Consider the following 21,402-nt stretch of genomic DNA (forward strand, 5'->3'; position numbering starts at 1 on the left):
ATGTAACTTGTAAAATTAATTTTAAAAGAAATGCATACAAAATTGAAAACAAACAAAAAAACAACAAAATTGTTAGATTATAGCAAGAAGTAAAAAGCGTAAAAAAAGAATATATATGAAGAATGATATATATATATATAATATAAATGTAAATGTGTAACGAAAAAAGAAAATGCATAAAAAAAAAAATAAAAAAGAGATTTCAAAGCAAAAATATTGAACAATCGTTTCATTTCTGGATTTTTACCAAATCTTTATGAACATTTTTTAAATTTGTAAAAACATTTGTGCCTCGTGCGCCTATCGTGCATAACTCGTGTTTCAAAGCAACGGTTGCGTTCCATGGAGATGGTATCCCCCCATTGGCCTACAACCAGCTGGTGCAACCAGCTGACACCTGCTAAGAATTCTGTTAGCCTGGTGTGCTAAACGAAAAAGTGCTCAATTTTACTGACAAAATGATCCGGACAAAAATCCCGGCCGGCTGAAATTTCCGCGAAATCGAAGAGATTCCCGATTTAAGATACCAGGCGAACATAAATTTCAGTAGGTGGCCCACGATCGGTTTTGTTTGTTAAAATAGAGATGCTCGCGTGTAACTGATTTTCTTGTCACGACCCCAACAACCACATGGGATATTACAATTATGCCGTGACAAACTCGTGAAACACCTCAAGAACAATGCGATTGCGCATCTCTGATCTGCGTTCTTTTGCAAAGTAACGGTTTCGCTCCTTCGCCCTTGTATCCTATTGGTCAATAGCATGATACAGGGCAGCCATCATGAAAAGTATCAGCTGTTTCGTTCAATTCGGTGCCAACAGCTGACACCTGCGGCAATTTCTGTTCGCCTGGTGCCTCCAGACCGGAATTTTGCCATTAAGCGGAGAAAAAATGTAGCGGCGAATGCACATTTTGAAGCAAATTGGTAATTTTTCTATCTCGAGCAAGCAGGTGAACAGGAATTTTTGTAGGTGGCCAAAGATCAGTTGTTTTGCATTCAGCAGACGGCAATTTCAGTTTGTTTAACGGTACATTTCCATGACACTGCATACTTTTAGGCCAAAAATGGTAAAATACTCCTGTTTGGTTTTCATATTTTTCGTTTTATTTTTGAGTCAAGCTAAACGTACACTCCATCAATCGACATTTTTAACTCTCGTAATTGTAATTTTTATATTTATATACATGCATGTATATATTATAAAAAAGAAATGCGGCTGTTTGATTTTGTTTTTGGATATTCGCGTGTCTGTATGGAGGAATAAAAACAAATGGTTGAGTGTGTTGGTTGAGTGTGTGTTACACAAAATTTCACAGGGGAAAGTAGGAATATGCTTCATACAAAAATTGAACCAACCATCATTTGATTGCATATATAACTTATATATTTAATAATAATAATTATCATAATAATAATAGCTTAAATATTACAATACAGAATGCAGTTTTACAAAAGTAAACAATGAAGCAAATCAATCGGGAGTAATTGCTAAACATACATACATATATATATATATTGGTTGTGTTTCAGGGCAAAGAAAATTACTATTAGTAAAGGAAAGTCTCCAAAACGTGTCAGAAACGTTAGTTTACCATTTCTCGTTTTTTTATTTTGTTGTTTATAAATCCCTACTCATTTGCTTTCGGTTTTAGAAAATTACAAAAATTGCATTAAAAATTTGTTTCGATTCTCTTCGTTTACAATTAATAATCGGAGATACTTTTTGATTCCTTTTTTTCCTCTGTTGTTTCTTCGCTAGCATTTGAAGTGTTTTATACTTTAAACTATTTTATATATATTTAGATATATTTATAAAAAGCTTTTCTGTGTGGTTTCTTGTTGGTTTTGTGTGGTTTTGCATTTTGCTATTAAACTTTAAAATATTACAAAAAAATGTATGCGTATTATAATAATTAAACAAGAGAAATATCTGTAGCAAATTTGAAATTGCATAATTATTATGGGTTTTGTTTTTTAGGTGTCTAAGATTGATTATATTTTATATGTTTAAGCTTTAGCTTTAGGTTTTAGTTTTAACATTTTATTGTTATTGTACGGAGGCAACACAAACATCGATGATTCCAAAGAAATAACTAAAAATAAACGACAGAATTTGTATGCTGCCTGTCTGTGTGCTTCTCTCTTTGATGTTTTTGGGAAAAATTGGTTGCCTAAATCATATATTTATGTATATTACAATGCAAGTTAACTTGGATTACGTGTTTTGAGTTCGGTGTGTGAGAGTGTGGCAAATAATTTTGATATTTGTAGCTGCTTGTTTGTGTTCTGGGGGAGGGTGTGTTCTCTAAGTTAATTAACTTGTATAAACATATATCGTTCTGCTCTCCATCTTCTATTCTGTGTTGGTGTTATCCGTGTGGCCGTTGTTGTGTTCCAAGTTGTTGTTGTTGCTGCTGCAGTTGTTTGTTGTTCATCGTATGGTTCTTGTCGCTTCCTATTCATCATCCTACAGCAGTTGGCAGCAATGAGAGTTGGGCTTCGGCGGCTGTTTCACGTCCGTCTGACGTTGTTTTTTACGCGATGAAATATCCCTGATTAGATCATAAAATACCTAGACATATACAAATAATTTATTAGTGATTTATTTGTTGCTGCAATTGATTGTTATAATTATTTCAGGTAGTGGGGTTAAATCGTTTTTCTAGAAATACAGAAATTTTGAAAAGTAGCTATAACCAAAGTAGAACAGATCAATAGGAAAGCAAGGTTTAAATAGTGTCTTAAACTATCTTTATTCACCAGAGAACCGGCTTCTCACAAGCGATACAAAGTTAGTTTCCGGACAAAATGGATAATAAAATAATCGTGGATTTTATAGTTTCCGTTGTAGTTTGTAGGAAACATAGTTACGGTTTAAATAATTTAAAAGTCTTTAAGAAATACGACCAAACCAATAATGTAAGTGAAAATTTCAGGCATATTCCAACAGCAAATTCAACTTAAGTGAAATGCTTTAAAGAATTCGAAACAATCTCCTTTAAAAAAAAATAAGTGTTTGTATAAGCAAGTATGTGTTTGTACAGATGTATGTATTTTTGTTTAAAGTGTTAATGTCCATTTGCAAAATATTCTCACTGCAATCACATATATTATTTTGCATAATAGAAAAGTAGCTGATATTAAAAACCTGTCAGACTTTTTTAGATTTTTACCCTGACAAAATGTTTATGCATTTATACAAAGCGTATGTTATAAAGTCCATTAATAGTAAATGTTACCCAATATTGCTATTCAACACTATTTAAATTACTATCGATGTTTTTCCACCCTCTACTCCAAATATATCCCGTGTTAGTCTTATTGAAATTAAAATCTTATTGCTCATTAAAAGTTCGTGACTTTAGAAAAAAATACCTCGTTTGTTAGTTTCATGTGTAGTTTTGACAAACGAAATATAATACAAAAGCAATATAAATAAATTCAACAAGCGCAGATTTGTAAGAAATATATCGTACAACTCAACCAATATCAAGTTATTAGTAAAAGGAAAGAATAAGTGCCCAAAGCAATTAAGCGGGGTTAAAATCAACAAATTATATTGACTACGGGTTAGGTGGGTGTGTTCATATATTCATATAGGTAGGTATACATAGGTAGGTATCGTATTTCATAGTGGAATAGTTGTATGCACCTAATGCCTAAAGTAGGGTACACTTAAGTCTCCGCTTCTTGCATCTATCTTTAGCACGCCCGCTCGTGGCTTTTGAATCTTCGGTTTTTCGTGATCTTATTTCGCGCATCAAATCAAAAAATACCTGTAATTGTGGATTGGGAATAGAGTCATATACAAAGTCAGCATCAGAGTCAATTAGTAATCGCAAATTATTATATAAATTAAGATGATCAAGGACCGAACCAACATAATTACACACACATCCTTTGTTCCTTTCAGCTAAAGAACTATTAGCTTTTGGCAATTGTCAAAATACAACTATCAAATTAAGCCAAAAAAAAAACTTAAATGATTAAAGGCAACCACGTTGAAAGCATGGTAAAATGGGCTACGATATTTGGCAGTGCGTTTAGATGTTGTAGCTGTGTGAATATTTGTGTGTAGTTCGCTGTGTAGTTGTGCTAAAGTAGGTAACACATATGTTCTAAGGAAACATTAATGCTATCTTTACTTCTTTCTACAAAAAGTGTGGTTGAACTAAAACGAGACATTTCAAATGAGAATACTTGTTGAGCACTGGTCTACCGAAATCTACGAGTATTGTCATTCTTAAATGTGTAATTTCAATAACATTAGCCGACATTATGGGAATCCAATTTCAGTACATATAAGTATAAATAATATTATTTAAAATGATATATATGAAAAACCATTTACTCATTTGTTTCCTATTACAATATAATTTATCATTGGATTTTCCCCTGATGGTTTGTTTCCTGATTAGATTTTTATATTTTTTTAAAAGCTCAAACGAATTTTCAATGGCACTGTTATCTGAACGACGCCTCTTATCATTATAATATAAAACGCTAGAAATGAGAGTGTGTAACCATAAAGATAGATTGTATTTGAGAGGAAATGGCAGAGAACAAGCCTATCAAGCTTCGTCATATTTAAAAAAAATTTTCTCTAAACAAGCTTATACGATTCGCTATGATTCGTATTCAAATTATATTTGTTTTTACAGAATCATCGCCCTTATAAATCCCCCTTTAACTGGCAGAAATTCTTGAGTGAATGAATGTGAATGTTGGTCTTGTGACAGACAGTCTCTATAAATTGAAACAACTTGATAAGGAAACAACACTAAGTGTTTTTCTAGCGAAAAAGTTGAGAATGCTCAGTGATGTTTTCGTTCGTAAGTGAAACTAAAGAAAAACAAATCACATGAAATAAACGATGTATGAAAACTAGTTAAACAAAAAAAAAAAAAACGTGCTTTTTTCGTTTGTTCGATACAACATTTTAGCTTGCCAATTTCCAAAAGAGTTTTCATTTCATTTCGTGGACAGTTGGAATCGTATCGTTGGTTTCTGTGCTTGGGCGGGTTGGCCACTCCTTCTCCTCTGGAGTGATAGAACCAACTCATCTCGATGGCATCAGCACCACCACTCACCTTGTCCACATTTTCGCGGGTTTTAGCCGAGGTCTCCACATAGGGCACCGCCCACTGCTGCGCCCTCAGCTGGCACTCGCTCAGCGGCACCTTGCGCTTATCATTCAGATCGCACTTGTTGCCCACCAGCAGGAACGGTATGCTCTCGTCATTCTTCACCCGCAAGATCTGTTCTCTGCAAATAATAAACAAATGATCAACATCAAGCGTTTCATTAATATAGCATTGCAAATGATTGCCCCCATAGCGTTAGCATCCACAATGGATTTGCGAATGTTAAAAATAAAAAAGTTTGACAAAACTAATGGATAGATAAGCGCGCACTTATCATCACTTCGATAGAAGTGACTCAGTACGTGTGTCACTCCACTTAGAAGGCAGAGCCAAGCAAATATACTTGTATATGTATTTATGTAAACACACTGAAGTGGACAGGCGAACGCATAAATAGTATACATATGTATAGACCAGGCCAGTCACACCCTAACGACGCTGTCGATGTCTAATAACAATTTTTCAGCCATATTTATGTGCCGGCAGCAATATTAAGTTGCCAAGTTTGAATACTCAATTAGGTCGATGGAAAAGGGCGCTTTAAGTGGGAGTTACAGCAACGGAGTGGCATATTCATAGGTGGAATTATCAGGAGTTGGCACATGATATGGCATACTACCGACTTTGATGCCTGATGTGGCATAAGTAAGGATTGCGGCTGGAGTTAGTAATTAGTTTTCAATGCGCAGTAATAAACAATCTTTGCCTACTCAAAGCCCAAAAATCAAGTTATTTCAAACGAAGAAATGAATAAAGATTAATTACACATCGCAAAAAAACCAACTGAACAACTTGTGTGACTAATTAGCACCACAGAATCATAAGAGAAAGATGAGAAAAAAAAAACTGAAAAGCTTGTGTGCGAAATAAAACCGTGACACTTGTCAGCCTGAGAGGAAAGCAAAACTCGAGACCCTCAAGAGACCGCAGGAAAATGTGGAAAATGTTAGAAAATGGTGGAAAATGCGGGAAAGCCAGGGGGGTGGGGGAATGCGCCCAGAGAAACGCTTGACACACTCACCTGAATTCCTGGGTTGCCTGGAAGCTTTCGTCGTCTGTGATGGAGAAGACACAGAGGAAACCCTCGCCGCTGCGAAAGTAGTTGTCTCTGATGGCGGCATAATCCTCCTGTCCAGCCGTATCCAATATATCTATTTGTACTTCCTCGCCGTCCAGCACAACCTATTGTATGGTTTAATATCCGATAAATGTTGTAAATATTCACGTAGTTCCTTGATGGTAGTAGAAAAGGACGGACTCACCTTTTTCCTATAGCTATCGGCCTTGGTGGGCTCATAGTCCTCGACGAACTCATCGTACATGAACTGCAATGTGAGGGCGGACTTTCCCACGCCGCCACTGCCCACCATGATGACCTTGTGGAGCGCCGGTCCGGCTGTCGGCTTCTTGCTCATGATGGCGGGATCGCTCACTCTCTGTGTCGCTAAGTGCGGGAAATACAAAATAAATAACTAATTAGATAAACGGGTGCATCCTGTTTTTGGGCAGTCCAAAATAGTGAAATATACGCATATTTCTCCATGTCGTTTGCCATTTCTTTTTTTTATTTTGGCATGCAGTTCGAGCGAATGTATACCATATACACAATGGGTTTATGTAAATGGTAAGTTTTGTGAATGGACAAAACGGCAAAAGAAACAATGATCGTATTTGTGTTACCCCAAATAAGATTGCAGCTGTCAACTTAACAGTCGGCTCACAGGTTTGCTGATTGTTTTTGCCTCGGCTTTTCAGCTTTTCTCGGGGTTACGTAACAAAACGAAGGCGATAGGAAAAGCCGTCAATAATTCGCCAAAGTACTTTTAACACTTGCAATGCTCTAGCCTTGCTGCATTGAATTTAAGCGCTTGAAAAAGCTTCAAAAGCAACATAATAACCCTTTATATATTATTTTTATTATTTAAATGGCTATCATGGCAAGGGAATATTTAAATCCCAATATGCTATGCAGTGTATTTCACGCATAATATTGTTTAGTTGCCCTGCTTTTCACGCATAGGGTATTCGCATCTTCGACTTGGAATTCTCGCCATTGCTGCCTTGTTTCTTTCGCTTTGTTCGAGTCGCAAATGAAGCATAAAATGAAAAGTTCATTGAACTATTTACACATGGCGAAGCGGGGCAACAACGGCAACATAAAGGCCAACATACGGCAGCATAATGCAGACCGGGCCAAAATGACGCTCGGGTTTTGTTTTGTTTGGTTTGGTTTTTTTTGCTGCTTGCAATTAGCCTTTTGTGACCATTGAATCCCCAATCCCCTCCGTCTGCAGGCAGTTTTTATGTGCTTACTGCGTCATCGATTGCAATAAATTGGGGAATTGAATACGACGAATTGAGGGAATATATTCTCCATAAATGAGGCAAAGGCGAAATCGAGACACACGTGGCCATTTGGCAGTTGGCCAATTGCCATTCAAGAGTTTAAGCATTCAGACTGATTTCTCACTTTAGTTTTGCTTATTTTTCTCCCCCAGCTTAACGTTGGTATTAAGCCGCATTTGGATCAGGGTTACAAAGTATTTAAGTTACCAAAATAACCGCCAATGCTTGGCAGAAGAAAAACACACAAACCGCATTGAGATCACTGAAATGCATCTGAGCTGAAATCATTTTCCATGGCTGTTACCTGAGATAAGTTACGAGTAGCTGGCTTTTAATGGTTTAAAACGCACAAACTATAATCTTAAAATTCCCAGAGTAAACGAGCGCTAGCTGTGAAACTGTGCCAGCTGAATCGCCAAGATTGTAAAGGGTATTTAAAAATGTAGTCAATACCCTTTAGCTGTATTGTTTCCGCCTTTGCCTTTTCCTTTTATTTAGCTTTTCAGTTTGAGGCGGCGGTGGAAGAGCGGAAAATTGAATGGAAAGCAGGCGGGAAAGCAGCAGCGAATGTCGAATGAATCTGGAGGCAACAAGTATGCCAGCCAAATGAAACAACGGCCAACAATTGTCAGTCAGTCAACCAGTTGGGCCACCGCTGCGTATGAGTAATCAACGTTAGAGCTGCACGTCAATCAATTTTTACTCGCGAGAGCCGCAAATAAAAGGCTTAAAATTGGACGGAGAAAAAACTTCCCACACCCATGCTGAGTCAATTGAATTGTCAAGGAGGGATTGTTGGCCAATTGCTAACAGCAACACCTGGGAAATAACGGCGGCGAACTTGTTTAATTGGATATTACTCATACGCAACGTTGCGCGAGCTTGACAACGCAAAGATGGGATATTTTTTAAAAAACAATCTCACATAATCAATGATTCCAATACTATTTTCAGCCACATTTTTACGGTCTTATAGACGGCAACTGCACTGTTTCTAAAATTAACATTATGGCCAAGACTGTATGGTCCTAAAACATTAAAAAAAAAACGAATGTGCATTCCAAAACGATTTGTAGCCAGCAAAGGAGAAAAAATAGTAAAGTTGCTCACATGCTGCTAGGAATTTACCATATCCAATTGAAATAATGCCGTTCGATTTGAAATCAATTTTCTTTCATCGAAAAACGGTTGACTCAAAGTAAACCGTCTAGTTAAACGAGATATGGCTCCCATGGCAAAAAGTTACCGGTTATGATAGATACCAATTGAAGAACTCGAAGTTATCGTATCCGAAGTGAACAGCTAAAAGCTAGAGAAAACATTCAATTATTTACTAATAGTTTATAATCTGATGATTAGATTATGCGCCGATTGGGAATTTCGATAGTGAAATAAATATATATTGCGTAAATCCATATCGTAAAAACCAATTTAATTGTTATAATAAAAGAAAAAACCAAACCAGAAGAAAACATTTTTTTTTAAGTTTTTTATGGCTGGCATTAAAACCATTTTTCCCCCTAATTAAAAAGGCCGGCAAAAAATAGAACGGATTGGAAAATAAAAAGTACCAAAATTTTATAACTTGTGTGTGTGTACTATTACGAGTATATGCAAACATTTCGTGGCCGATTCTACGATTTGCGGAAATTTCATTTGTTACCTATTGGTGCAAATAATACAACCAAAGTCGTTTCCCTTGCCATGACGTCAGTGTTTAGTTGTTTATACTAGTACACCACCATCCCAGCAAAAACCACCCAGTATTGTGCATAAATTAGGCGAAGTTCTTGTTTGGAATTTAAACAAAAACGGAATATAGCTGCCTGTATTTGTTGTGTCAACATAAATAGCCTCTCAAGTTCATCAAATATGAATTCTTTAGACTGCATCATGTTTCTTAATAAACTACAATAATTGTTTACAATAGAAACGGAAATTTGCAATGACTTTAGTACAAATAGGTAAAATATCAACATCTAGATTTCAGATACCTTAAAGCTAATTCATCATTGTAAAATATTTGCATTTCAAACACTCAAGCATAAATTCCTATTAACATAAACTAATTTAGTTCAATTGATTCTTTTCCCAAGTTCCTGTTATTTAATAGGAATTTCGTTTAGACATTTTTAAAAAAATATTCCGGCCTTCTGAATTTCTTTTAACTCTAACTTGACATGATAAATCGTCGAATTTTTCATATTACCATCTACATATATTTTCAAAGCACACATCAAATATTTGCTAAACACGGCATTTATCTTTCAGTACATCAAAGGCTAAAAACTTTGATTTTGAATCTACAATTTCTTTTCACCTTTTCTCGCACACACACGGCAACAATGTTTGCACGTTTCTCTCAAAATATATAAACTACCTATCTCGATTTGATACACTTTTAGGTGAACTTTTCGTCCGTACCAATTATTTAGTATGAATAATCGAACTGTTTGCACGATATTTATTTGGTTCCAAGTGATTTTAAACAGACCTTAGAAGACAGCGATCTAGGGAATTTCTGAAGTTTTTTTTTTGCATTTTTCCGCACATTTTCTGTTTCAGATATATGTATATGTATACATATATATATATATATGAAACCTACCGACTCCGTTGGGCGCCCGATTTGTTTATTACTCATATTATGGTTTTCGCCTATTTTGCCATTCGATTTCGATTTGATTTTTCCTTTGTTTTTCCGTTTATTCCCCTTTTTATGTTAGCTTTTTTTGGTTTTTTTTTTTTGGTGGTGGGTTGCCAATGACGTCAGTTTTCAGCGTCTTCTCCTTCTGAGTTTAGTTTTCCGTGCCTTTTCATGGTGCTCGGCCACGGTTTGCTTTTAGTTTTATTATTACAGACAAGCCTCTCCTATTGAAAATGTCTAATTATCGCTAACTTCGAAGTTAGGGGTTCGATATTACATATTTTTCTTTCCTGTTCCATTTTTAATCGATCAATTACGGAAACCAACAAACTGCGATCCTTGAGAGAATCGAATCGGTATATCGTATCCGTTTTAACGCAAGTTATCGAATGTCTACTGTACTTCTTTCTCTCCCATTTTTTGTGGGTGGTTATCCAAGCATGATGTGTGGCATGTGCAACTCGAAGAGTTAAGTTTAATGCTTAAAGTGCACGAAAGTCGACGAGTTTACCGCTATTACCAGTTCCCACAAAACGGGCCTTTCGTGCCTTTCTTTGCCTCTCTCCGTTCTTCTCTTTGTCACCCTCTTCGCGTATCTGGCCTTTAGCACTGCCCCAAGTTCCTTCGCCTCTTCCCATTGCTATTATACCCATACCATACCATTAGTGGGGAGGTTGCTCTAATGACACCTAAAAGGGGTAAATATTCGTACATTATGTATGTATATGAGGTGAGCGATTTGGGGGCCACCACTCCCATGTGGTTTATGAAAGATTTTCCACTTTTCGCGGATGGTTTTTGGGCTCTTCCCTTTTTAAATTTTTTTTTTTTTTTTTGCCAACAGTTTTCCATCTTTTGGATGCGTGTTGCGTTGCGTGTGCTTCGTGAAATTCGTGTCAGAGTTCCATGTTTGCTCTTCTATATATATTTTTTTGTTCCTTTGTTTTGCTAGTTACATTTTCCATCCTAACTGTTAAATTAATTAATTTATTTTCAGTTAATTTCAGTTTACTTTGGGCCTTGCTGGCGTTATGGTCTTATTATTGTTGTTATTGTTGATATTGTTGTTGGTTGACTGCCCCCATGTTGTTGTGGTTTGTTGGCTATAACCTTGAGGCGATTTTGTGGTTAACGAAGTAACAGTTAGTGCAGAGCGAAAAAAAACACAGTCGATCAAATCGCAAATTACTAATAATAATTATAATAAAAACAAGAAAAATGTTTCTTCGTCTTTTGATATTAAATGTTGACATTTTCCGCTTTTCCAGCTTGCCGCATTTATAGAGCGCTAAAAATGTTTATAAGAGCATCCTACAAGTTTATGATAATTACTGGAACGCTTTTATGGCCACAACTCACATGTTCCAAACCCAAAAAAATTTGAATATATTAAAAAAATTTAAAAAAAAATAAACAACAAAAATAGCAGGGGTAATTGAGCCACGCCCCCTATTTTCTACAAAACGTTGCCCTTTTTATTTGTTTTGCCGCACCATTGGCTTCATTTTCTTGTCGCTGCTCTTCTTTTTATACGAGTATAAATAAATTTATTTGCGCTTTTTGTGCTGCATTCTGCAAAGTGGAGAGGCGTGATTTTGTGCAACTTCCGCACAAGATTAAGTTCAATAAACCGCCACATGTGCGGAAAAACGAAGCAAAATCCACGCATATTATTGTCTCATTTTGCTCCATCTGGACTGTTTTCCTCAACATGTCATCGCAACTTCTTTGACTTTGTGTGGGAATTTTGTGTTTCAGTCTTTTTATTCTACATTTTTTTTGTTAGTTGTGTTTTTGTACATCATTAAATGCAGGTATGAGATGGTTGGTAGAGTAAAAGAGCACAACAACGGAGCACAGAGTGCACTAATCAAGCTGAAAAGAAATCGCTGCAAGTGAACTTTTCTTGATTCATTGAGGAGATGGCTGCCAGCCATTCCTTCGTTAGATCAGTTCAATGCACTTTTGCGATTAAGCGCAAATCACACTGAAACGAAAACAATGTCTGAGGAACATGAACACAAAGGAGGCATCGTAGTAAAATCCAGCTTATGATTGCCAAACGAATTAATTGCGAAAATACTCCAATTTAGCTCCCGTTGAAATGCAATTTTTTCCAGCTGAATCACAAAACATACTTATTTCAATTTAAATGCCTGAAATCGACGATTTCAACGACGCTACGCAGTCGCGTGCAGCGCTTTCAATGTCAAGTTTAAAATTCGCTTCTACACAGCAACAAAATTTTTATAAAAAAAAACATGAATATTACAACACAATTCTATACAAATATATTGCGAGATAAGTTTTATAATGATCCGTACCTTTGTTTTTTAGCATATATTCATAAATATTGCTGCATAGCAATGACTTAAATACTAAAATATTTATTCGGATCGTTTAGTATCTGAAAAATTAACAGCATGGATAACAATGCACTTATTTGTAGATACTTTATCAGCGTTATCCGTTTCGCGTGGTTTCTGCGGCCCTGACTCTTTGAACTTTTGTACATTTTTACTGACCCCTCCCAGAAACTACAGAGTATTTGTTAGCCTGAGAAAGTGTTGGGACAACTTGTTCACTTGTTGTACATTTTTTTTGTACAACTTTCTTTGGACAAGTCGAGGAAAACTTGTCAAGCGAAATGCGTGGCTCAGACTCATTTACAAAGTGTTTTATTTAGACGAGCAAGTTTGATCTGCCTTTGCAGATAGCGATACCTTTGTATGTACATATATTGTGTACAACAAAACAAAACAACAACAAAATATAAACTCAATTCACACCGAGTGGTATATGAAAAATAGGTACATATACGAACAATGCGTGGGAAGTGTTTTCTGAAGCGAGGAGAGCATAATTAAAACCTAGGCATAGTCAGCTCTGATAAAAGATCTTCAAATGCGATGGAGCAACAACAACAACAACAAGAGCCATTGGGGAAACACTTGAGAACCTGGCCATAAGAAATAAAACCTGTATAAGGCAAATGTGCCAGAGAACTTTGGAGATGCTGATACGATGATGTAACAAACTAAAGTCCGCAAACAAATATGTACATATGTACATATGTATGCATGTATGTGATTGCGCGACTATGTCGAGAATCGTTTGTTAGAAAAACTCTCAAGATCTTCAAATGTTGAATGCTTTACAAACGGAAATCGTAGATCGGTAGATGGCACAATTAATCATTTAATTGGAAAATTACAAAGTCATTACACGTGTTTAATTCACAATTCATTAATAATCAGGGCTATAAGTCATAAAATCCCGAATTATTTGGTCATTATGAATTATTATCATTGTTTTGCGATAAAGGAAAACTCAGAAAGTTTGCATTACTTCTGCATTGGGTCAACATCATTATTCGCACAAAACAGACTTTAATGTGGCCATAATAGACTTGGCCTAGAAGAAACCAAGAAATAGAACCCATTTCCCTGATTTGTCTCCCTTAACAAACTGCCATTAGAAGTGAAATTAGAGCAAATCACAGCTTGATGGCTATAAATTAGGCTAAGTTGGCCAAGTTGCCTATCTACTGCCTTCGGGCCAAGTTAGCAAATGCCCGGAGATGCCAAACAAAAGATGAGAAAAATATATATACACAAAACTGTGTCACTGCAAAAGATCGTCAATATAATGAGTAAGTGTTTTTTTTATCTGGTTTGCTACTGCTATATTTAAGATAATCTATTCTCGCCTGTAAGATAGCTATATATATATATTTGAAAAGGTCGGAGGTGAAACGGTTATAAAACCGTTCTGCTGTATCCTAATAAAGTAATACTTCACCAGATCCAGAGATTTTTTGTTTACAGTTTTAATAGCGACTCATTTCTACATGGAACCATTTCGCGGTAACTTGGACCTATAAACCAACTTTCTACAAACAAAATTCCGTTAATATTTCCACTATTATTGTACTCCATAAATACCTGTTTCGCATTTTGTGAATATACCGCAAATTACATAGTAAATGTGAAGAGTAACTATTGATTATTTGGAAGGAACTCAACTCAGAATGCACTTTTTCGCATATTTATCAGCTATTCAATCCCCGTTCGCATTTTGTTTTATTTATTTATTCACTTTTAACGCCCCTTAGCAACCAAACAAACAAATAATAATAATGACAATTAGCAAACGTTGCGGAGCAAACACGTTAAGAACAAATTGTTGAAGAATCATTAGGGCGTGAGTCAGAAACAAATTAAATTATTCAATTAAAAAAGAAGCTGGCACACAAATTGATCTTGAACTTGAGCTTAATTAGAAACGGTAAAACATGAATTCAAACAATTTTTTCTCTGTCACGTTTTTCAGTTTTTCCTTTTTTTTTGCTTTAGCGTGTTGGAAAAAAAGATGGAACATGAAGATGCGGATAACGTCAAAGCATGAATATCCGCAACGATTACCATCGTGATGATCTAACGCTAATGTCAAAGTGGCTCTCCGATTAGCAACAGAACCCAAAAATTGGCACGTTGTCGTGGAGATAATGAAAAGTAGGAAAGGGGAATGGATTAAAGCGCAAAAGGGGGTCACTGTGAAAAAAAAAATAAAAGAATAACGCCCCAAAACGAATGCCATCAAAGCCGATCTCACAAAGAAAAATAACTGAGATTAAAACAAGACAGTTTCTGCGAATTTTCGTGCATTTAAAATGACAAAAATGCCACGGAAGATTCTTAGAACTCGATACTTGTGGTTTATCAAAAGATGAGCTTAATAAGTTAGTCATATTGAGAAAAACCACAAATGTAAGAAAAATATGTTTGAGCTAAAAAGGAGTAGAAATATATTTGTATTAGAAATGCTAAATTTATTTTCCATACTTGTGATTTTAACAGAATTCTAGCGAAAATTCGGCAAACGAGATCGCAAAGGGGAATTGGGATAAAGAGAGGCTTAAAAGGGAGAGGGGCGAGGGGGCGTGTGCGTGCGTGCATGTGTATGTGTGTGTGTGCGTGTGTGTATGAGTCAACGCGCAAAATGCGGGCGGCGACTGCACCTTGCACACCCCGCAAAAAGAGAGGGCGATAAAGCAGGAGAGCGCGGCAGCGAGAGAGAATAAGGTCAAGCGGGGTGCGGCAACAAATATTTCCGCTGATAGCCGTTGATAAAAGGCTCTCTCTGTCCCCTTCTCCTTTCCTTTCTCTCTCTTGCTCTCTCCCTGCTCTCCTTTCCTTTATTTTGCTGAATGAAGCACACACACACACAAAAATTCCAAGCGCAATACCTTTTATTTAGTTTACATTTAAATATTCAACAAAGCAAAAAACAGCAGACAAAATTTCACTTCTCCGTTTTTTTTGTTCACTTCTTGCTTTGCACACACACACACACGCACATCCACTTTCTTCGACGTCGACTGCAACGCCGGCAGCGGCGCCTTTTGGCGGCTTTTACAAATGTTGTTTATGAAACAAAAAAAACCTCTGTGTATATTCCTTTCTGGCAATTAATTGGCTGTATACACCGAGATAAAATGAGTGTATCTTTCGATACGGCAAAAAAATAAAAAAATTCAACAAGAGCAACATACGAAATATGCGTAATCACTCTATATTGCTGTAGTTGTAAATGCTTGTGCTTCTCTTTTCTCCTTTTTGCGTACTTCGTTTTCTTCCTTCCTTTTTATTGTATTTTGCGCTTCCGCTTTGGCCTGTCGCTTCGTTTGTTGTTGCTTTGCTGTGTGTAATCTCGCACTTGATGCACTAAACTAAACAAAAAAGTTTGCAGGCGCGATCGGAGAATCGGAAACTGATGAATTTTTACAGGATCGAATCACAAACAATAAATTGGCTGCTTTTCGGTTTCTCTTCTCGTTCGCCGCACACCGCAATTACAGTTCCGTTGCTTTTGCTTGCTTGAAAGAAACTAGTGTGAAAGTGGAAAAATGCCACAGAAGTTGACCAGTGTGACCGCATTGCTATTGATCGATAATGCCAAACACTAGAAAATCCCAAACATTAGAACAAAAATACCATTTAAAATCCGCCTTAAGTCCCGTTTATACTATGGTCGAACTTTGGTGTGAGCTGTGTTTTATCCAATGTTTTCTAACCCATTTGTGTCGTGCCAATTGTGACCGCAAGAAACACGCACGCCAATGTTGGCAAAGCATTACATTTAGTTAAAACCCAATTGAAGCTGCAAAATATACTAAATATGCGGTCACCCTAATGCGATACATTGATGTTAGCGATGGGCAATAGCGAGGTGGGTGTCGTCGCTAAGGTCGGTAGGTGTACTGGCTAAGCTGGTGCATGTACTCGGTGGGCGAGCGATTCGTGCATTCGCTGGTACGCGGTGTATGTCCTCGCTAAATGTGGTTTGTGCGCTCGCTGCATTGCATGTGATTGCCAAACCGCGCCAAACAGTCACAATTGTGCATGTTAAGCGCACTCATCGTTCCGCCAGATGGCTTCTTTGCACACACAATTTGGTATTTTTGTTTAACACCAACTTACAGTATATTTTTAGGCCATTTCTGCGTGTGTGCGTTCGTGTGAATATTGTGAATATTTTTTTACTGTGAAAATAGACAAAATTCGGCTGTGGAAAACCGAAGTAAACACATTTGGGTATCATGGCGATTGGCCCTTAACCTTAACCCTTCAGTGCCGTGCCGACAGTGCCACGCCACAAAACCCATTGCCAAAAGAAACAAAAGCGAAATAAAAAAAAACACAAAAAGAACAACAAAAAGCTATAGTTGCAGCCTCTGAAAGTTGAAGACAATCGCCGATCCGATCGGAAACGGAAGATATATGCTTGCTACACCAAATGGCATGGTAAACACGCCCCACCCCCCCGCCGTTCACCCAAAAATGTAAAGTCAATAGCGGAAAAGCCGTAGAAATCGAACAATTCCTTAAATCGCAAACTTAACCTCGCAGCGTTGTGTGCAAAAACGGAGGGGGAAAAAAGAAGAAGGCAAACGCAAAGCAAAGCAAAGCAAACGAAAAGCGAAGCGAGTGCGAGTGCGAGCGGGAGAGCGAGAGCCGAGTGAAAAGAGTCTCTTATATTGTTGTTATTGTTGTAGTGGCTTTTATTTTATCTCAGCCGGCGATTTAATTCTCTCGCACTCACACAACTGCACGGGAATACAAGTAAATTCAAATAAATACACTCGCAAAAACAAATTGGCACCGGTAGCAAATCAGAAAACATACACATGCACATGTGCGTGCGTGTGCTTGGGGGCAGTTGGAGGCGTGGCGCTATATATGTGCACATGTGTATATGGCAATTAGTAGGTCTAGTTGGGCCGTCCATCTTGCTCCTTTCCGCTATCGGCCCCGCTCTTTGGCCTGCATTTTCGCCGAGTGCGCGAGGAAAATAACAAAAAAAACAAAAATCTCACTCCAATTGGAGATTCGAGATGCCGATCTCTAAAGCGCAGGCAACGCAACAAAAGCGGCAGGGCAAGAAGAAGACGGAAAAGGGGAAGATTCGGACTAAAACCTATTGGGATTTCATCTTGGAACATTAACCCTTAGGCGGGCTGAAGTATTCCTTAAACCATATTGATAGATTTCCCAGCAAATACGTATTTCATTTAGAAAGACAAGTCAGTTCTACATTATGGGCTTATGAGCTTTTTAATGAATCTTGAACATAGCACACACAAGTATTTCAGTGAAACACAATTGATAATACATATTTGGTAATTTTTTGTTTGGCGCTATAGGCAAAACAAAAACGTTGATAAGAAATGCCTGCAGATAGGGGCCTTTATATAAGCCACACAATGCGTGCTAAAAAATTTGCAGCATATATATGGCAAAATAGCGATTTTATATTGGTGTACATTAATTTTTTCAGATGAATTTGCCACATTATTGCCATGGCTCTGACAAATCTTGTCGCATTCGTTGCCGACATTTGCAATCGATCATTAAATCACTGACAAAATGTTGAATACGTAAACCAACCAACGATCAGAAAAAAATCTCAGAAAAACTCTTTTATCTGAATTGAAAATAAGAAAACGAAATTCCTATCCGAAGGTAATAACCACATAGTAATGGATCAATTTCAAACTTCACTGAATCCACGGAAACAGGAGCTTCTGGAGGCTCGAATTATGGGAGTGAGGGTAAGTGCGAAAGATTTCAATTTAAACATGGATTATATTTCATATTTTGTAAAACAAACACGAAGAAATTTGATATATGGTAATTATGCTAGTTGGCTGCCTTGTTTGACTCCAATTTCTCGCTGTGTATGACGTCGCATAGATCGCCGCGATTGGCTGTCAATGGGCTGGCCCCTGGGGCCATCGAAGGGTTAATGGCAAACGGTTATTGCACTTTGGAACTTTTCTTGTTTCGTCGAGATGCACATGCAGATGCAGTTGTTGTTGTTGCAGATGCTTTTCCGAAGTTTTTGCCCCTCAATGTTTTCTTTTTTTTCTGCACTTCTTTCTTGGCTTTGCTGCCGCTTTGAAGCACAAGAAGAGGTATGGAAATGTGGAAAAAAAGCGAAAATAAATTAGCATCGGCGGTAGGGAGAAAAGAGAACAAGAAAAATTGAGAAATTTGGAGGAAAATGGGTAAATTCGTTGGGATAATGCAAAGATGAAGCTGTGTATGTGTGTGTGTGTTTCTGAGTGTGGGAATGTAAGGGGGGATGGGGGAATGGTAGCTACCCAACCCTTGTTGTTCAACACCCCACCCCCATATTCCACCCACTTCTGAGCTCCTTTTCAATGGGAAACACACGAAAACAAATCGCACAGGCAGTTTGTTTTCAATTTAAATTGAATGCCGGTTTTTAACCATAACTTAGGGGGTTTTTCAATCCAGCAACTTATTGTAATTAATACTACAACCTTGAATCTGTGGTTCGATTTGGTTCAATATGTTTGTGATACTCCTTTTTTGGCCAGTGTAGGCCTTAATCGCAGCACTACCACAGACGCACACATGGCCCTCACCTTGTCGCTGTTGTTGTTGTCAACATTTCGTCACACACACACACACACACACAAGCACAGGCAATACATAAATGCACGGCACTCGCAGTACATAAAGGCACATAAAGATGGGGACCACAGACACATACATACATACATAGGCATAGTCGCACCACCCACCTGAGAAACTCACGGAATGCCTGCACACCACCCACTTTCCGCCCACATAGCGCTCCCCTTTTTGGTCTATTTGGTTTTTTCGGGCACTGCTGCTTCTCTGTTTGCATTCTGCCACGATTCTGCTCTTTATTTTTCAGTGTAATGGAATGAAAGTGCAAATGAAAGAACAGCTGATAGGCCCAACGTTTCAGCGACAGAAGAATCTGCGGAGAAAGCCAAAAAACAGTGGAAAATGGTCAGACCGCGCTTAAAGAGCTAAAGTATCAATAATGTTCTTACATTTCATTAAGGAATATGTAGAATGTTTTCAACTCTAATGTTTGGTAACATCAAATTTGCTATTATCTGGTGATATTTACTATGCGGTTGACCGCGAAATACTTTTCAAATATCGGCACATAATATGATATCGATAACAGCGGGAAAACAGAAAGCGAAAATAACAGCATGCAGTGCACTTCCGCATGTTACTAACATTCCCACTGACGTTTTGCCGGCTGTCTCCCTCGCTCTTTCTGTTTTGCCATTCTTTTGGCTTTGCTCTTCCATGCGCTCTCCCGCTTTCTCTTTCTCTCTCTCTTTTAATGTGGTCGTAGGTCGGGCGCTGTTCGCTCTGCCGACGTCGACGTCGCAGTTCCTCCTGTTTTTTACTTTCATGGAATGTCTAAAAGAATAAAAAAGATTATTAAAATAAAATATTTATTTTAATTTATTTACTATCATTTTACGTCATTTATCATGACGTCACTCTAATATAACAATTACAAATAAATAAATATAATTAGAAATTAAATCAAAAATTAGAATAAGTATGAGATATTCGCGATCTTGAAACATTCTTTACATATATGTATTTTCTAACAAGCAAATCCTTAAAAATCATTTTTTGGTTTCACTGGCTTAAGTATTATAAAATATTGACTAAAAGCATTATTATTTTGAACACAACTGGAAGTAAAAGTTGATCAAGGATTGTTTTAAAAGGAGAGAGACCAAAAATGAATTTTTGTTTACATATTCTTGGCAGCGTGTTGAAGACTGCGATAACTTTGAAACATAAAAGTTGCTTAGAATAAAAGCTCGAAAAAGCAGAGTAAGGATTTTTCTAAGGAAATCTGAAAAAAAGGTCAACAAAAACAACAGCTTTTCGGCGGCAGCATTCGCGAGACCACGCTGCCGCAGTCGACGCCAGCAGCGGCTGCGGCAGAGGCAGCGACAGAGGAAGACGAAGCTGCGTTTTTGGCGACGTTCACCGGCAGTTGTAAGCGGTTCGTTCTCGTTGTCGTTTATCGCAGTTGTCCTGTTTGTCTTTTCCGAGTTTTCGCCTTCTAAACAGCAACAACAACAGCAAAACGAGGAAAATCAGCATAAGAAGAATACGACGAATAGTAAGAAGCAGACGGCGAAAGCAGAGCAAAGACCGATGGACGTCTCGCTAAGCAAAAGGAGTTGCAAAAAGAAAATACCGTAAAAATTAGCCACAAAACGGACTGGCACGTAAAAGCAAAGAGAAGGCGGAAAAGTGGTTTTCTCCACACATTTCCACGCCTCAATGGAGTTTCTGTTTTAGCCGCTGTTATCGTTAATCGCTATCGCATCACCGCTTGTTGTTGTCATCGGCGCGACTAAGAGAGCAAGAGAACAAGAGAAGCGAAGAAAGCTAACGGAAAAGAGAGAAAGGCCATTGCAGAAAATGCAATTTCTCTTATCATTTTTTTGAACAACATTTTTTTTTCCGTGCAGTGCTTGATAGTGCAAAAATGTATTAGAACAAGTATACAACAAGAAACAAGGGAAATTTGAAATATGAAAACAAATCCGTGAAAAGTGTGTGGCCACGAAAGAAAAATTACTTCAAAAGTAATTAATTTGTTCGCAGAAATAAAATTAAATAAAAAACAAGAAATTCAGTAAACATAAAACGTATATAGGAATAATGATAACAAAAAAGTAAACAATGAGTAAAATAAAATACAAACTGTTAGATCCCCACATAAATAAATAGTGAATGAAGCAAAGATCACAAGTTTGTGTTAAATAAATACATTAAAATAGGGAATCCAAGAAAAGCTGCAATCTCAAAATAAAAAGCGGAAAGCACAAACAAGAAACAAACAAAACGAGAGAAAGAAACAAAAAGAGGCGGCGA

General features: G+C 37.3%; 2 protein-coding genes and 1 long non-coding RNA gene across 8 annotated transcripts in view; 1 reads left to right on the forward strand and 2 right to left on the reverse strand.

Moving 5' to 3' along the window:
- Positions 1-1,245: 1,245 nt before the first annotated feature.
- LOC6550874 (ras-related protein Ral-a) lies at positions 1,246-16,087 on the reverse strand. Of its 3 annotated transcripts, XM_015155468.2 has the most exons (6): positions 15,768-16,087; positions 6,411-6,592; positions 6,170-6,330; positions 5,095-5,269; positions 3,657-3,780; positions 1,246-2,576 (listed from the first exon to the last, which is right to left on the reverse strand). In XM_015155468.2, the coding sequence occupies exons 2-5, from the start codon at positions 6,561-6,563 to the stop codon at positions 3,664-3,666; spliced, it is 606 nt and encodes a 201-aa protein (XP_015010954.1). In that variant the 5' UTR covers positions 6,564-6,592; positions 15,768-16,087; the 3' UTR covers positions 1,246-2,576; positions 3,657-3,663. The 3 variants fall into 3 exon arrangements, with proteins under 3 accessions (XP_015010954.1, XP_015010953.1, XP_026837712.1); XM_015155467.2 differs by lacking the exon at positions 3,657-3,780; XM_026981911.1 differs by lacking the exons at positions 6,170-6,330; positions 6,411-6,592; positions 15,768-16,087 and adding an exon at positions 5,419-5,569 and having other exon boundaries at positions 2,495-2,576.
- Positions 16,088-16,521: 434 nt separating this feature from the next.
- Positions 16,522-21,402, forward strand: part of LOC6550877 (serine/threonine-protein kinase tousled-like 1) — a 60,397-nt gene continuing 55,516 nt past the window's right edge. Inside the window, exons 1-2 of one of the 4 annotated variants that reach the window (XM_026982084.1) lie at positions 16,522-16,598; positions 17,981-18,254. In XM_026982084.1, the coding sequence (XP_026837885.1) occupies positions 18,183-18,254 (72 nt within the window). In that variant the 5' untranslated portion in view covers positions 16,522-16,598; positions 17,981-18,182. The other 3 variants (XM_026982081.1, XM_026982082.1, XM_026982083.1) reach the window with 3 other exon arrangements.
- The window catches only part of LOC113564516, a 43,323-nt gene continuing 40,461 nt past the window's right edge, over positions 18,541-21,402 (reverse strand). Inside the window, exons 2-4 of the long non-coding RNA XR_003408062.1 lie at positions 19,533-19,917; positions 19,254-19,456; positions 18,541-18,598 (exon numbers count right to left, since the gene is read on the reverse strand). This is a non-coding gene — a long non-coding RNA (uncharacterized LOC113564516). The remainder of the gene's footprint in view (positions 18,599-19,253; positions 19,457-19,532; positions 19,918-21,402) is intronic.

The sequence above is a fragment of the Drosophila erecta genome, unplaced genomic scaffold (assembly GCF_003286155.1).
Source record: "Drosophila erecta strain 14021-0224.00,06,07 unplaced genomic scaffold, DereRS2 tig00000126-arrow-pilon, whole genome shotgun sequence".
Classification (NCBI taxonomy): Eukaryota; Metazoa; Arthropoda; class Insecta; order Diptera; family Drosophilidae; genus Drosophila; species Drosophila erecta.

Bases quoted from the DNA above. Each gene is read 5' to 3' on its own strand.
- LOC6550874 (XM_015155468.2), bottom strand. From the start codon at position 6,563: ATGAGCAAGAAGCCGACAGCCGGACCGGCGCTCCACAAGGTCATCATG. The intron at 6,331-6,410 runs GTGAGTCCGTCC...ACCATACAATAG, and splicing joins CCGATAGCTATAGGAAAAAG to GTTGTGCTGGACGGCGAGGA. The intron at 5,270-6,169 runs GTGAGTGTGTCA...TATTATTTGCAG, and splicing joins CAGGCAACCCAGGAATTCAG to AGAACAGATCTTGCGGGTGA.